The sequence below is a fragment of the Gobius niger genome (genome assembly GCF_951799975.1).
Source record: "Gobius niger genome assembly, chromosome: 2".
NCBI classification, from domain to species: Eukaryota; Metazoa; Chordata; class Actinopteri; order Gobiiformes; family Gobiidae; genus Gobius; species Gobius niger.
In genome coordinates this window covers 36,459,667-36,477,567 of record NC_136853.1, presented here as the reverse complement: position 1 = coordinate 36,477,567, position 17,901 = coordinate 36,459,667, and the positions used below count along the sequence as shown (strand labels likewise).

At 39.1% G+C, this 17,901-nt stretch overlaps 1 protein-coding gene across 2 annotated transcripts; it reads right to left on the bottom strand.

Annotated features, from left to right (window-relative positions):
- Window positions 1-642: 642 nt before the first annotated feature.
- Window positions 643-17,712, bottom strand: LOC306960115 (fibulin-1-like; the record flags this gene model as incomplete). Of its 2 annotated transcripts, XM_079552446.1 has the most annotated exons (17): window positions 17,615-17,712; window positions 16,222-16,327; window positions 14,808-14,943; window positions 14,158-14,317; window positions 11,958-12,032; window positions 11,768-11,857; window positions 11,559-11,696; window positions 9,983-10,120; window positions 9,756-9,899; window positions 8,726-8,848; window positions 8,510-8,635; window positions 7,381-7,500; window positions 7,176-7,307; window positions 6,955-7,078; window positions 1,419-1,549; window positions 852-992; window positions 643-782 (listed from the first exon to the last, which is right to left on the bottom strand). In XM_079552446.1, exons 1-17 carry the CDS (start codon window positions 17,667-17,669, stop codon window positions 643-645), a joined length of 2,079 nt encoding a protein of 692 aa, XP_079408572.1. In that variant the 5' UTR covers window positions 17,670-17,712. The 2 variants fall into 2 exon arrangements, with proteins under 2 accessions (XP_079408572.1, XP_079408573.1); XM_079552447.1 differs by lacking the exons at window positions 643-782; window positions 852-992; window positions 1,419-1,549 and adding an exon at window positions 5,263-5,852.
- Between the last annotated feature and the right edge of the window lie 189 nt (window positions 17,713-17,901).

Genomic DNA, 17,901 nt, shown 5'->3' with positions numbered 1-17,901 from the left:
CGAGGCGTCTTTATTATATGGGGGGAAACACTTTTTTTTTTATTATGGGGGGGGAAAAAACAACATACTTTATTATGGGGGGATCATTTTTCCCACTTGTTGTCGCTGTGTTGTCATCCCTTTTTTCACGTTCTTTTCATTGCATTTTTGTCACATTTAGTTGCTTTTGTGCGGCTTTTTTGATGCGTTTTTGTCTCATTTTTGCACTTATCACTTTTTTGTCACCATTGTGTTGCATTTTTGTTGCTCTTGTGTGGATTTTTATTGTCAATTTTTGTTACTTTTTTGTTGTACTTTAATCCCTTTTTAATCATTTTTCTTTGTTACGTTTCCTTCTCGTTTCTGTCCCTATTTTTTACACTTTTTTCAAGAAGCTTTTCAGGTAATTATAGGGGGAAAACACCATTCTTTATTATGGGGAGTACCATTCTTTATAACAGGAAGGAAAAAAAACACCATTTATATCTTTAATGTAGGGTGAAAAAACACCATTCTTTAATATGGGGGGGGGGGGGGGGGGGGGGAGACACTATTCATATCTATATAAAATGTATAGTAGGTACAAATTGCTTTTACCCAATACATAATTCATATTTACAAAATCATAGCTACTAATTGTATAGCAGGCATCATAAAATATGCTCAGAACCAGAAAGCAGAAATAAAGACGTGTATTTTAACAATATTACGATGAGAAACAATTCCAGACTTCACATAGTTCATGGTTACCTCCACAACAATGTCCTTGGGGCCAATAATTGGTTTCACTTGACGGACAACACCTGGAAAACAAAACAAGATTGCTTAGTCATTGTGACAAATGTTGTGTTTTCTATTACACTTTTTCTTACCTATGATCATGCCTTGTTTGGTACTTTGGATCACGTCAAAGGAGTGTTGGTCATCTGCCGACAGGATGTCAAACACAACATCTGAAGAGCCTGGATAAGGACCAGGATTCGCTGTTGCAACTGTCCTGAGGAAGACGATTTCTGCCAAGAAAAAAGTATTGTTAAAAAAATTCTATTTTTTAAGCAAACCACATGATACATCTGATATGAAAGCAATAACAAGATGCGATATAGGTGGAGAAATCGTAAGTCATGGCAACAAGTTAGTGTCAGTTGATATAGAATTACATATTCACAACATATCGAAATACTCAATATTCGCAATACTCTCAAGTCCAACTATTCATAAGAAAGATTTGATGCATTATCTTCATCTAGTAATATCAGAATATAGATGCATTATCACCATTTATGCAAGAATGCAAGAACTAACTCAGTTGTTTTGTACGGCCCAGTCTCACAACAGGAGTTGCCTCACACAGGGCTGCACCAAACATTACGGCACAGTGGTTTTAACGCCTGCACACAGTGTAATGTAATTGCGTTTTTGCTGGGATCATGCTGTACCTTCTGGCCCTGTGAAGTCCCTGAATGTTGGGAGAGACAGAAGAGTGTATGTGATGAGGTGGACCGGGTCACGGGGGCAGTTGAAGTCATTGGGCGGACATGACTTAATGCAACGCAGAGAGCCATAATTTCTGCAACAGAGAGGAGGCAAGTTTGACAAATGAAGGGTTTAAAATGCATGTATTCACCACTATGATTCACAATACGGAGTAGATTATTTACTAATCATATTTCTTTACACTTGCTATAAGGGACATAGGCAAACACACGTAACACACTCTGTTATAGCTACGGATATGGGTGTGTATCCGTACACCCATACATATTTTGTATCTTTTTACAGTGTGGTGCAAAAGTATCACAGCTTTAAACGTTTTTCCTCCGCAGCCAAGAGTCTCTTCCATACAAGAGCACTAGAGAATGATTTCTGGGCTGTCTTGCACACGCTGCTCTTCGTCTGAGATTGTTCCACAGATGTTTAGGTCATGAGACTGTGAAGGCCACGGCAAAACCGTCAGACTGCACTTCTTGAGGTCGTCCAATGTGGATTTTGATGTGTGTTTAGGATCATAATCCATTTGTAGAGGCCATCTGCAATTTAAGGTCAACATTTTTACACATGATTTTCATGTTTTCCTTTAGATTTTGTTGGAATTTAGTTTAATCTATTCTTCATTCTACCCATTAAATGTTCCCTGTGCCACTGGGTGCAATGCAACTTCAAAGGATTCATTCACCCCAGGTTCAACAGTTGGGCCGATGTTCTTTTCATGAATTTCTAAAGTGTCTCTCGAAAGTACTAATACACCTTTACAACCATAAACATAAAGATTTTATTTAGAATTTTTTACTGAACATTCACACACAAATAACAGATAACTGTGAAGTGAAAGCAAAATGATACATGATTCTGTTGGGGGTTTTTTTAATAGAAAAGTGAAAAGTGGTGAGTGCATAAATATTCATACAGCATTTGTTCAGTGTGCATTAAATTGCCTTTATAACATTCCTAGTGACTGCAGAATGTTCTCACCTTGCTTTAACTATTAAATAGAGGCCACCTGTGTGTAATCTACTCTCAGTATAATGAAAACTGTTCTGTGAGGGCCTCAGAGCTATGGTCGGAGTGTATTGGTCACAACATCATGAAGGCCAAGGAGCACCAGAGAGGTCAGGGATAATGCTGTGGAGAAGTTTAAAGCAGCGTTAAGTTAAACAAAGATTTCCCAAGATTTAAACATCTCACGGAGCACTGTTCAATCCATCATTCGGAAATGGAAAGAGTATAGCACCACTGTGAACTTATCAAGACACGGCCGTTCACGTAAACTAACAAACGGAACAAGGAGAGCACTGGTAAGAAATGCAACCAAGAGCCCCAAAGATAACTCTGGAGCTGTGAAGTCCTGCCGCTGAGCTGGGGGATTATGTACATGGGACAACTATAAGTCGTGCTCTACACAAATCTGGCCTTCATGGACGAGTGGCAAGAAGAAAGACATTATTGAAAGGAGGCCATAAGAAATCCCGTTTGAAGTTTGCTAGAAGTCATATGGAGGACACAGCTCCATGTGGAAGAAGGTGCTTTGGTCAGATGAGACAAAAATTGAACTTTTTGGCCCAAATGCAAAACGTTTTGTATGGAGCAAACCTAACACTGCTCATGGTCCTGAGAGAACCATCCCCAGTGTCAAATATGGGGGGCGAGCATCATGCTATGGGGCTGCTTTTCCTCAGCGGGGACTGGTGAGATTGTGAGAATAGTTCTAGGGAATAGGGATAGGGAAGATGGATGGAGCCAAATACAGGGACATTTTGGAGGAAAACCTGCTGGAGTCACAAGAGAACTGAGGCTTGGGCGGAGATTCACCTTCCAGCAGGACAATGACCCTAAACACAAAGCTTAATCTACAATGGAATGGTTTAATAAAAACATATTAATGTGTTAGAATGGCCCAGTCAAAGTCCTGACCTAAATCCTATTGAAAATCTGTGGAAAGACCTGAAAACGGCTGTTCACAAACGCTCTCCTTCTAATTTAACAGAGCTTGAGTTGTTTTGTAAAGAGGAATGGGCTAAAATGTCAGTCTCTAGATGTGCAAATCTTGTAGAGTCAGACCACAAAAGACTTGTGCTGTTATTGCAACAAAAGTGGGTTCCACAAAGTATTCATTCATGCTTGTGCTTGTTTTTTGAAAAATAAAAGAATCATGTATAATTTTGCTTTCACTTCAGAGTTGTTTGTTGCTTGTGTGTGAACTTTCAGTAAAAATTCAAAATAAAATCTTTATGTTTATGGTTGCAAGCATGACAAAATGTGCAAAAGTTCAAGGTGTAGTTAGGTTAGTACTTTCGAGAGGCACTGTATGTCCCTTCTAATCCAAACAGACCGTTGCTCACTGTGGCCAAGAAGTTCTGCAGAGGCATAATATTTCGACCGGCCAAAAGCATTTTGGAAATAAAAAGCAGAGTTGCTTTTTTCCCCATAACAAAATGCATAATGCACCTTTAATATTGCCTATAACAAGTATACAGATCAAGCCCTTTCAAAACCTTGGAATTTATACATGTACTTTTACTTTTGACTAATAATTTTCATAATTCTGTGATTACGTGTCCAACTAAAACTGTAGCAAAGCGCCAAACGCATCAAACCTAGGAAGTATTTTTTTGGTAAGATGTTTTCCTTGGGTTGAACTACTGGACACTTCCACTGAATTAATTGATAACTGCCCAATATCAACATGAGGAACACAAACTATCTGAAGATACTGAATACCACTTCACCACTAATTGATCTTCAGTGAAGGACATTCATGTGCCTTTCTTATTACTGTAGCTTAAATTCAAGGCTGTTAATATTGCAGTGAGCATCAATTCATCATTAGCATTGGAGGAGGATTTATAGTCTATACCATTAATACTTGGTGTGTTTGGGATTGCTAAGCGATCACAAAGTAAACATTTAGTCTATTATTATTTCTATTCAAGGACATAAAGCTGCCTCCAATAAATGAGGATATGCAGTTGTTTGTGTAATTGAAACTCACATTTACCAAAGATTAACCTCTTCCCACCAACCTTAACTGAGCACATTTTCACCAGTTCGGCTTTACCCAAATCTCAAACGAATCTCTTCTAGGCTAGAGCTTGCAGCCTTTAAGGCTGGTGTAATGCCTCATTTGAAAGCTGAGACCTACAAAACTGATCTTTTTTTCCCATTTGTTATTGCTGTGTTGTCGTCCCTTTTTTCCCGTTCTTTTTCATTGCATTCTTGTCACATTTTGTGCGGATTTTTGTGCGGATTTTTGTGCGGATTTTTGATGCGTTTTTGTCACATTTTTGCCACTTATTTTTGCACTTTCATCACTTTTTTGTCACTATTGTGTTGCGTTTTTGTCACATTTTTGTTGCCCTTGTGTGGCTTTTTTTTGTCAGTTTTGGTCACTTTTCTTTTGTCGATTCGAATGTCGACATATTTAAATTCTCTGTGACTAAAGTTTTGCAGTTTTTAGACTTGAGAGTTGTTGCTTTTGTTATTTAGACTTATTAAGCCTATATAGGCCAGATAACTTTGTTGGGCTGCCACACAAATAATCTGGGCCTGACCTTTCTTGCCCCACCTGGCCATGTTCTTCTTTGGTCACGTGGAAACTCCTCCTTTGTGTGAAGCTGCACATTGGACCCTCACCCTAATAAGGTAAACTAGTGTGGATAGGTGCTCCCTATCGCAAACCAGTGACAGAGAAGAAATTCAAAACGTTTTGGGGATTTTAATACCTCAGTCATACTGTATTTTGTAGATTTACATGAAGAAAAAAAAGAAAAAAAGAAAAGCCCAATTAAATGGCTATAGGCCAAAGCCCTGCCATAAGAGTCCATTATTAATTCATATTGTGAAACCGGAAACATCTTAATGACCCAGTGCGCCATCACGCCGAGTGAGAAAAACATTCAGTCTAGTGGCGAAACAAATTAAAAACATAAAGCAACGATTGTTAGAAAAAGCACAAAAAGCAAAGCACAAAAACAGCAGTAGGTATCCTAATTGAGTGCAGCTCTTGTGGGCTTAAAGCGATGTTCCAGTGTCACAAACACCGCAATCTTGGCCATGTACAGATGCGACTTCCCATATCGCAGCAGTCTCATCTCCACGGTCAACAGGAAATCCCTCGGTTCGGTCAGAGTGTGTTGCAGGGAAATCACTCCCCGTGGGTTTGCTGCTGGACCACAAAGTACCCCTCCTCATCTCCAGACACTATACTGATCTCCATCTTGTCCCCGGGCACGGAGTTGGAGGGTCCCATCCGAAACACGTCAGCCGGGACTGGGGTGTGGGTGGGAAAGGTGAGGTTGTAGTAGGAGATTCTCAGCGGCAGTGACAGACATGACACCGGGCTATGAGTAAACTCGCAGGCTACACGTTCGCAACGGCTGCAAGGAAGACATGGAGGCGCTGATTGAGTGAAGAAGATTCATGGAAAGAAAGAAAGAAAGAAAGAAAGAAAGAAAGAAAGAAAGAAAGAAAGAAAGAAAGAAAGAAAGAAAGAAAGAAAGAAAGAAAGAAAGAAAGAAAGAAAGAAAGAAAGAAAGAAAGAAAGAGAAGTACCAAGGAAAGTTTAACTGCAGATAAGTAATAATTTGAAGAATTAAGTGTTTTTCAAAGAGACAATTTGACGATACTTTAAAGCAGAACTAAGTAACTCGTGTCCCTAGAGGCCTTAAGCGCCACTGCAGGTGTTGTAGCATGTTGCGTTTTTTACTCATTAATTGTCCATGAGAGTAAATACTACGCTGACAGAAAAGACAAAGGGGAGAAGGATATTGTACATCCAATTACACAATGAAGATCATTTTTTTCACTCAAACTTGGCTGTAAATACTGTTTAAGTCGCGCTAGCCCACAGTTAGCTTTGTCCGTTAGCCTGTTAGCTTCTTCTTCCGGTGGCAGTCAATTTGCAATTGTGGCTTTCCGACCAGAGACACCAGGGGGAGATGAAAGACCCCCCGGAGAGACTACGAAAAGGATTTATTAAGGTAAACAAGTTACTTGCTAGCATTGCTTTAAGTATTTTGTCTGTTAATAGTTAGGCAGAAAGAAAATTGAACTAATGAACTGCTGAATTAATGAATAAGATGGTGCTTTTATTTTGGTGTGCTGGATTGACACAGGAAGTCACTTCTTGGGCGACGTTGTTATGATTTGAAGTTATGCACAGAGTCAATCGTGGTTTTCTGGCCAGAGACACCACGGGGAGATGAAAGATCCCCCAATCATCCCATTAACACTTGTATTACCCCCAGAGGGACTACGGAAAGGATTTATTAAGGTAAACAAGTTACTTAGTGCTGCTTTATTCATTATGGAGGGAATGACCAAAAGTGACTCGAGGAATAGCCCACAATTTGGAGACCATTTGAAATACAGCATGTACGTTTTAGAACATATGAAAACCATTTAGACTTTACCTTTCAGCTCTCTCTATTTCCGAGCTTTGGTACAATAAATGATCAAATAGTGAATTATCTCTCTCACCCTGGTGTTGCTTGTCGGAAGTTCAAGGGACACTCAAATGACAGACACCGAAATCCTCCCTGGACATTAAAACAGCTCTGAGAAATGGAACAGGTGTGACTTCCTGTGGCACACTCATCAATATCTGAGGACAACAAAGGTACAGTTAAATTAAAATAACACAAACATTAAACTCATATCGAGACACCACATTAGTAATTAGTAAGAAATGATGGGTATACCTTGGCATGAACGTCCATTGGGGGCAAGTGTGTAACCTGTAGGGGGGCAGGTGCAGTAGAAGCTCCCCGGAGCATTGGCGCAGCGATAGGAGCAAATACGTCCACCAGTTGGCAGAGAGCACTCGTCAATATCTGAAAGTTAATAATTTAGCAGGTTTTGGGCTAGAACACACTGTGTATCAAGGATGAATGTATTGATAATTACCTTCACAAGTGATGCCGTCGATGTCACTGAGCTGGTATCCACGACGACAGTAGCACTGGTAAGAGCCGTAGACATTCGCACACTCTTGGCTGCAGGGGTGCGCATCACACTCATTCACATCTGCCAATAGTCAGAACAAAAACAAGAAACAAGAAAAGGACACGATTCAGTTAGGTTCAACATTTAAATATTTTAGAACTGGATGAAAAAATATTAATTTGGGGGAAAATAGTGTGGAATCATTCTTAAAGATGCATTACGGAACTTTTTTATTTATTAACGGCCTTCAACCCAACAGTTGAATGGGTGTTTAGCTGGACACATTTACTTTCCATGGCAATGGCCTCTAAGACGCTCCAGGATTGGACGAACCCTCTCATGAGAAAATCTTCGAAACAATTGATCTTGGAGCGTCCAAGAGGCCGCCGTGATCAAAAGCAAGGCACGGTACTAACCTCTCATACAGCCATTGGGTCACAATAGGGTAAACTACGCATAAATACCAATGTTTCTTTCCACAGAAAAGTTCCATAACACACCTTTAAATGTGTAGGGTTGGGAAGAATGTAAAACGTAAATGTATTATTGTTGCCCATAATTCCATAACAGAACCTATTCCTATTATTTTTTTAAATGTGCCTTTTGACTGTTAACATTATGATTTGTAATTACGGACCCAAGAAGAAAAGTGCAGAAATGTGTGTGCAATGACTTGTTCTTGTGCCTTCCCACACTGCAAATTTTATGTACAAAAGAAGTTTATATTAATGCGTATTTGACCATTCAGTGGCCCAGGGGCTGTATGGGTGGTTAACATAGCGCCTTTGCTTACTATCCCAGTGACCTATAGGACGCTCCGGGATCAATTGTTTTTTAGGTTTCTGGTAGATTTTCACTGCTGATTGAACCATCTCCAAGGTTACGTATACAGGACTTACACATTCCATTCAGAAATCCTACCAGAAACCTTAAAAAAACTGAAATAAAATCACCAGAAAAGAAAGCGAAGGTGCCAGGCTAACCACTTATACAGCCAAATACACACAAATATTAACTTTTTTTACATGAAAATTTGCATAGTGCACTTGTAAACAAAGACATAATTATTTGGGAGATTGACATGTATTACCTTCACAAGTCCTGCCGTCAGAGGCCAGTTTGAATCCTGAGGTGCAGCTGCATTTGTAGGACCCCTCTGTGTTTTCACATTTATGAGCACAGAGAGTCCCGGGGTAATGCCTACACTCATTTAAATCTGTGTATGAACAATAAAATTAAAACAAACTTTATTGTAATGAACAACTATCAAATAATAATCATCTGACGTGGGTAAATTATAGCCTACCGTCACAGAGTCTGGAGATGCTGTTGAAGATGTACCCCACTCTGCACTCACAGCGGTACGAGCCTATCAGGTTCACACAGCCGTGGCCTCCACACACACCCCCTGTCCGGCACTCATCCAAATCTGCACAGGGAGGAGGGAGGTCAAGCCTTTCACCCAGGGCCTGACATTGCTTACCCCTGCAAAACATGCTGATATACATGCCTTTCAGTCATGTGACCTTTGTTGTTATGGCGGCCATTTTGAAAACCGAAGTATGCAGTACTACAACATGTAACAATATCTCTACTCAGGATATAAATGAAAGACAACTGACTGGCATTTGAATCATTGCTCAAGAAAATGACAGTAAAAACATGGCCCCAGAGAGCGCACGTTTTTGTGAAGAAACCAGTGAGTCATTGTTTAAGCCCTTAAGACGTTAGCATGCTACTGGTTAGCATTTAGCTTCAACAGCTCAGCTCTGACCTCTCCAAGAGAAAGCCCTGAACCACACTCCAAACATCCAGCCTTGGATACAACATGTGATAGAGGTTAGAGCTGAGCTGTTAGTATAGTATTTCTTCAGTGTTCATTGAAGTTGACAGTTGCTAACCGGTAGCATGCTAACGTCTTAAGCAGCTTTAACGCTGACTCAGACTGAGACTCTGTTGACATTACAAACTGTAAAAATCACAGAGAAAGGTTTTCTGTTTCCTCTTTGATGAGTTAATTTAGTATGAGGAGTGAAGCAGATCTTTAGTAAATCCTGCTGTAGCTCGACAGATAGAGCTGCTACGTCTGTGACACATTTGTTGGTTTTCTCACATAAAAGAAAACACGGCCCCGGAGTTTTTACTGTTATCTTCTTGAGCAATGATTACGAGTGCATAAATCAGTTGTGTTTCATTTTCATCCTGAGAAGAGAAATTGTCATATGTTGTAGTACTGCATAATTCTACTTCGGTGTTCAAAATGGCCGCCGGAACTATATGTGATGTCATTGGAAACGCATGTATACTGCTTTATCCCTTTCATGTTCATTTCCTACCTTCACAGCGTGTGCCATCCTCGGTCAGGTGATACCCTCGTCCACAGTTGACCGTGTTTCTGCGACAGGTGTAGGAGCCCAGCGAGTTAATGCATGTTTGACCGGGCGCGCAGGGGCTGGCATAGAGCACACACTCGTTTATATCTGAGCAAAACGAGGAGTGTGTTCAGCATATCACATTGACACAAGCACCACAAGATGTCAGATATCTGCTTGACAAGACATACCGAGGCAGTTGCCAGCAGCATCTTGCATGTATCCCGGGACACATGTCTCTTTTGGGTGACAGCGAAATGAGCCGGCTGTGTTTGCACATACAAATTCTGCTCCACAGTTATGAGTCCCTAAAACACACTCATCGATATCTGAAAGAGAAATAAATCTCACCATCAGGATTTAGGAGAGGAGACTAGCATTCAAATAAACTATGATAAGATGATGTTTAAGTTGAACAAAGTAAAAAAGAACCCATTCCTCGATAGCTGTAGAACAAACATAAATCTTTTAATCCCCATGTCTACATATGAAGTTTGTAACAGCGTACCCAACCTGCAAAGCCTCTGAGGTCCCCTGGAGGGCTCCAGAGTTAACATTGGATTGCATTTTACTGTACTTTTTTTTACTTTTTAATCTCTTAACCCCCAATTTAGGTGAGCACATTTTTTCCAGTTTGGCTTAACCCACATCTAAAGGCTTCTCGACTGGAGCTTACAGCCTATAGGCCAGGGTAACGCCTCATTTGAAAGCTAAGGCATACAAAACTGATCTAATCTCTTTCCTCAACTCTTTCCTGTTGCGTTTTGTCACATTTCTGTTTTTGTTGCTTTGATATAATTTTGGTCACATTTTTGTGGCTTCATCACAGTTGCGGCCGAAACGCACCAAAAATGCAATGAAAACGTTATAAAAACGCAACAAAATGCGGTTAAAACGCAACAAAAACGCGTCAAAAATCTGACAAAAACGACTGAAACTTACAACAAAAACTAGAAAAAAGTTTAGATCAGTTTTGTTGGTCTTGGCTTTCAAATGAGGCATTTCTTTGGACTATACGTTTGTTCAGTGACCAATAAATAATTCATCACAACCAATAATCATCTACTTCCAGGTCCAAACTGTTGAGAGTCCAACTGATAAAAACAGCAAAAAACTCAACTTCACCTCAATCTCCTGCTGAAATAACAACAGATAAAACTGTTTTACACCTAATTGGAATAATATAGCTCACCATTTCTCCAGGAAAAATTAAGATATTATAAAATTTAAAATAAGCCTTCATTGTGTATGGAAAAAAAATATTTGATAATTCATGCCAGAAAAGCATCACTAATATAAATGAAATATTTCTTTGTGATCAGATGTTTAAAAAGAGCCTTGAAGTCGGCTCTAGTGCAGGTTAAAATCAGCTAAATCCCATCATAGTGAATAAGGCTAAAGCTCCGTTGGACCTGTAAGTAGAGCGAAGACATCATCACTAAACAAACGTATAGGCTGTAAACCTTTTAGATTTGGATAAAGCCGAACAGGAGAAAATGCACTCGGTTAAAGTGGGGGTTACTAATGTACTCCATATACTTTATGTTAAGTTGCTTCTGAGTCTACATTGTCTTGTTTGGTCCACTGTGAGGTTGTATGTGTTGTTTGTCACTACTGGCTACTAAAGTCTCCTTCACTTTGTATTTGGAAGTATGTGAGAGCCGCAAAGCTGATATTTGATTGATTGATGAAAATTTATTAGATTTTTTCTATCCTAAGTGAACCCCATTTAAAAAAACAAAACATGTATCACAATTGTCTTAGCACCTTGACATCTGTTGTTGTCTGTGAGTTCGTATCCAGTGCCACAGCCTGTTTCCCGCTGACAGCGAAAAGATCCCTCTCTATTTATACAAAACAGGCCGAAGATACAGTTGTGATTGCCAGTCAAGCACTCGTTCACATCTGAAAAAACAAAACATTTTCAGTTCAAAATACATTCACCAACAGAGTGTGATGTTTTTATTGACACATACCCTCACAGGTCACACCGTCCGCTTTGAGCTGGTATCCATCAAGACAGCCACAAGATCCATTCCCCAAACACAGCTGAGTGCAAACAGAGTCTAAAGACAGCACATCACAAGACGAATCATTTAGCAGTTCATGTGTAGCGATTACACTGTTTGGTTGAATAATTATTTCTTATAAATTGTGCGCCGATACCTTTGCAGTGGTGTGCATCCTCTTTGAACTTTGCTGTAACATTAGTTTGATCTTTCTCAAGGACCTTCTTTAGATCTATCAAGAAACCAAAGACATTTAAATACATGTCTCATAAAGAAAAAGTATGAGATACGTAAGTAAAGGCCTATGTATCTCATAGGCCTTTGCCCAACTAAACATACTATAATGGCATTGCTTAAACCTTTAATAGTGTGCTCCACCGTTTGGTAAAGCACACTTTATTGAATTACGTGTTGTTTCTGATTCTATCTCTACCATTTTCTACCAAGTGTGTAATACCTAAAATATCCAGTTTAGATAAGGGTTGGACTAGTTTGGACTGGTTTATGCTGGTTTGGACTGGTATAGACCTGGTTTGGACTGTTAAGACTGGTTTAGATCAAGTTTGAACTGGTTTATGCTTCTTTTGACAACTTTTATACTGGTTTAGCCCAGGTACAGACTGGTTTGAACTGGTTTAGACCCGTTTTAGACTGATTTAGATCAGGTTTGCACATTGTTGTTTGTCTCCCAAATGGTTAGATTTTTTTTTTTTCTTATGGTTGTGGGGATAACATTAAAGGGATATTTCAGGATTTTTGACATCGGGCTTCATTTCCTAGTTTTCCAGAGTGTTGCTGATTTCTGGAGATATTTCTTTTGTAATTCATGCAGTTCTTATGTTTGAAGAGTTTTGTGGCGCTAGGCTTGTGCTAGGCTAGCACATTTTTACGATGTCAGCTAACCTGCTTTAAAAACAGTCTTACGCTCTCCACAGTGCACCTGAGGCAAATCATTTATAACGTCAGACAAACGATGTAAATGTTTGTGTCGATAGAATAATTTCTGGAATATAACTGACCTTGCATCACATGAATGATCGCATTTTGAGGGACTATTTTCTAGCAGATCACTCCGCCGCTGCGCAGCGTATACAAACACGAAGCAGATGCTGCTCAAATATAAAGTATTTTAAATGCAAAATGGTTAAAATTATTCTATCGACACAGACATTTATGTGGTTAGTCTGGCGTTATAAGTGATTTGTGGAGCGGGTCAGACAGTTTTTAATGCAGGCTAGCTGATATTGTAGAAATGCGCTAGCCTTGCATTAGCCTAGCGCCACTCTTCAAACTCTTCAAACATAAGAACTGCATGAATTACAAAAAAAATATCTCCAGGTACCAGCAACACTCTGGATAACTAGGAAATGAGGCCTTATGTCAAAAATCCTGAAATATCCCTTTAAAGGGTTAAAGTTTTCCTTTACTTGTTTGGACTTGCCAAAAAGTACCAAAAAAGCCAGTGGTTACAGACTTTTTCTAAATTAGGCAACTAAAATGTCTCTTAAGTTACAATATTGTCTTTTTATGATTTTCAAAACTTGCAAAAACATTTGTAAAGCTATAAAAAAAAAAACTACAGAAGAAAGATTTATATGCACAGTTCAGTTTCAACTAACCCAAACAAAACAACAAAGTAGGCCTGCCCTCTGCTAAATGCTCGTGTACCTCCTGGGGCCCCTGTACCCCTGGTTGGGAAACACTGCTGTAAATAACAGAAGCCAACAGGCACTTAAACAAACTCCAGTCCCTGAGGTAACATTTGGTGAGGTGTCTAAAATCCGTGTGATCTAAGATGCGTCAGGCTGGCATCAATCTGCTCCACAGCTGCCATTTGAGTAACAAGAGGGAACGGTAATCTTGATCTTAGTATATTTATCAAACAAGGATTATATTTAGTTTACTGAAGGTTTTTTTTTAAAGGTTGATATGCATTTTAAATATGGCCCAATAGACACTCGCTAATATCAAAATGTGACTTGTTTTATTTCATTTGAAAGATTTTAATCTAGTATTTCTTCATCTTTGAGTAAAATGTTAAAAATTCATACTGTAGAGATGTTTTGCAATGAATTTTGTTTGAACCTAATGCACTCGAGTTAAAGAAAGAAGCTTCATGAATGTTTATATCAAAGGCCTGAGAGTACAGTTACTATTAAATGAAAGGTACACATAGGAAAGATGCTGGGTGTTTCTGTATATTAGATGGAGTTAAATGAATTAGTGCTTTGGCAATAAAATTATAAATGCAAGTTCATTGAGCACACCAGGTGGCGCCACTGATCTCAACAAATCCATTCTGCATTTTGCACTATAAAGGATACTAATGATGAACACTATGCATTAAAACGTCACACCTTTAACAGGCTTGGTGGTCTCTTTTGTTGTTGTGTTATTTTGGTTGCAGCAGGCTCTGGCTGTGTGTTCACAGAGTTTGCCCAAAAACACTCCCTCAAGATCACACCCCAAACCCCGAGGAGCCACGGCCTGTCCGAGCACACAACAGTCACAGCACGTCTGAAAACAAAACAAAAACTTAATTAATGTAGGTTTTATGCACACTTGTGGGCTTAAATTACACTATCAACATTGTGGGAAAGAGAGCCATTATAAATAATCAATACTCCAATATTCCCAAAACAACAGTCACGTGCGAATCACTTAAACTCAGGTTACATAGTCTTCTGTCTCAAAGTACAGGCCTTCCCCACAGATCTTTCTAAACTAAACCTGTTATTACTAAACAAGCCACTCAACATATCACTTCAAACAACCAGAGCAAATCAGGATTCTTACATTTCATTTTCTTCTGTAAATCAGTTCAACTACACACTTTAACTACACATAAGCCACCTGTCCTCTTCAGGAAACCCTTTGTAGGGATCCAGTTCAATATTTAGTGCAGAATGTATTATAAATTAGTGATACTTTGTGCAGTCTGATCTACCTATACAATCACTGGCAAAGATGGACTACAGATGCGTGTAAAAGATAAAGACTGAATTACCCTAGAGAGCTGGTTGTCCAGGAGGTCTCCCTGGAGAAAGGCTCTTTCACATGTCCCCTTCTGTTTGGCCACACTGACGCCAACATTGCAAAGCCTGGCTTCAACTGTGGCAATACAACATTGTTCTTGAGCCGTCCTAGGAGATTCAGAAAGAGGATCAAAAGTTATGATGTTTGCATTCAGATATTCCTGCCTTGTGGATATTGGTTTCCTTGATTTAGAAAGGTAAAACATATTAACATTTGGCAGGTTGGTGCTATGAAAAGGGTAAATAATATTCACACACAAAAAAAATATATATATATATATATATATATATATATATATACATATATATATATATATATATATATATATATATATATATATATATATATATATATAACATTTCTATTTGATTAGAACCTGTTCCACCAGCCCAGTGCTGTACGCCCTACCAACAGCGATGGTCTAATAACAGAAATTATATATTTACTTAAAAAGCAATAGTCCATAAAAGGAAAACCTTTTACCACTCTGGTGGCCCGTTCTGACCTCCATGTGTTGACCAGGTGTGAGAACATCTCTTTAACCACAGCCTTCATGTCTGAAGGTCAAAGGGAGATTTGTGTCTAAATGCTCCAGGGGGCACTTAATGCTTGTAGTTAGTGAGCAGTTTTTACGCCGCGTCACTGTCCTGTAGTTTAAGTTTAAGGCTGAACACATAATTTGAGGTTTGCAACCCCAAGGGTATTTCCTGCCTTTAAAAAAGACAATCATTGGCACTTCAATTGGAACAAGATAATTGTGAGCACTGTCCCACCAAAAGACTGTTTAATGTACACATTTTTATTGCATGGGGAATATGGTTGTCAAACACAATGCTCAGGTAGTTAAAATGAACTGACATAGGCCTACTGTAAATTGTATGTCAGAGAGTAAAAGAAATAGTCTATCGGTGAAAACTAAGCTTAGAAATGAATCTAAAAAGCTACATTTTAGGGCAGTATTTTGCAATAGATAGAATTGTAAATCTTGCCAAATAGAAATATTTGGTAACACTTTATATCAAGGGGTGCTTGTTAATTATTAATAAGGTATTAATTAGCTCTAGTAATGAATAGGCCATGATTAATAAGCTGCTCATTATACTATTATCAACTACCATACCAATAGGCTATGAATGATATTCTTATTCATGGCCTAAACCAAATCCCAACCCATAACCCGAAACAGATTACAAATGCGTTTTAGTACCTTACTAATACTTAATGAGCAACCTTTAAGATAAAGTGATACCAAATGGTTTATTTCACTCATTTGCTACGGTGAGATGACATTATAATAAAAAAAGAAATAGCAGTACGTTCAGCAAAATGTCTATTGCTGACAAACTCATCACAAGCCAGGAGAGGGTGTTGAGGGCCGCACTTACATGCATGTGTGATCCGAGGACATGAGCGGAAGGATCGTACAGTCATGTCCAGTCGAGCCTTTGTCGCGACCATCCTTACAGCACTCGTGCACTGTGGGCTGCCTCTCTGCCAAAAACATGTCGACGTGAACATACTAGACTGTCTTTATTATATACTGTAGCCACGAGTGTTGGGTAGCAACCGAATACATTGAGAAAACTCCACACAGAAACACCTGCAACCTACTTGATATGGGGCAAATTAACCACTGACCAATGTGCCGCCTGTTTCTGGAATACTTATTTTGACTAACTGTATTCCGGTAAAGTTCCTCTTTCATTTTCGTTTATTTAGAATAGGCCTACAGTCAAATCAAAGGAATACATGGGAGTACTCCATCATTAAATTACTCAACATGCTTCATGGGATGGGATGTGTTCTCCTGTGCTCCTGGTATTAGTGGCAAATAAGTTCAACAGACTCCAAGAAGCTCCATTGTGCTTTAAATAATACGCTTCATTTATACATGGGTATTATGCAAATGTGAAAGTATTCAGAATACAAAATGCAAAACGGCCATACAAAATGTGTAACTAAAAACACATTTTCAGGCAAATATTCAGTATTCTGTGGCAAAGGCAGGTAGTACTCTTACATTCGTTTGCTACACTGTTATTGCATGCATTAAGTTCATTGGTGACTTTATTTATGTACTTTATAGTATAGCTGAACAAACCAAATGTATGTTTTGCTCATCTATGTACATGCTATTCCATTGTATACTAGTACCTTGTGTTGCTATATCATGTATATGTATGCATTCATATCTATCTATCTATCTTAGAGGGGGGGTGAGAGCCTGTGTGTGTATATATTTTCTATTTTATAATAATAGGCTAATAATAAATGATAATAATGTTATATCGTTCAGTACTTTTTACTTCTACATTAGTAATATTGTAATGAAGTAGCCATCTTTACACTTAGTTGATTGGAAGAAAAAAACATAGGTAGGCCTACTTGTGCCGCTGTGACTTGGCCTATATATATATAAGGACTTTGGAAATATCAGGATTTTCACATTACTACAAGTTTTGTTTCTCATAATTTATGCCACAACACAAATCAGACTTTTACACTCAAGCAGTTACTACAGACTAGGAGCCTACTCGAGTTCTCCAAGTACTCTTTTACCCTTACCTGAGTCAGTACATTTTAAAGTTACTCTTGAGTAAGTAGGCTACTTTGCCGACTCTTAACCACCTCTGTCTGTAACTAAATACAGTGTATACAGCCCAAGTATCCGTCCCAACATTATATATGCAGCCTATTGTCTAAATAGTACTACGACGCAATAACCTTAGCAGAATAATCTTCACTTTAACGCAGAGTCAAAAGGTCTGGTTATCTTACCTTGTCCGAGCACAAGTGTGTAGAAGCACATGAGAAGTATCGCTGTGGGTGCCATCGGCGTCCTCTCGGGTCACTTTAAACACTGTATACTTTAGTGGAACGCGCTCTGTCCGAATGAGCGGTTTGTGTGAAATGCGCTGAAAACGCGCGGCACGAGGCGAGTGTGAGGGGAGAGGGAGGGGAGCACCCAGGGCAAGCACCCAGGGAACAGACGACCAGGTGCTTCCCAAATGCCTGTAATAAATTTAGCACTTTAACTAGTAGGGTCCTAGGAGAGACGGGGAAAC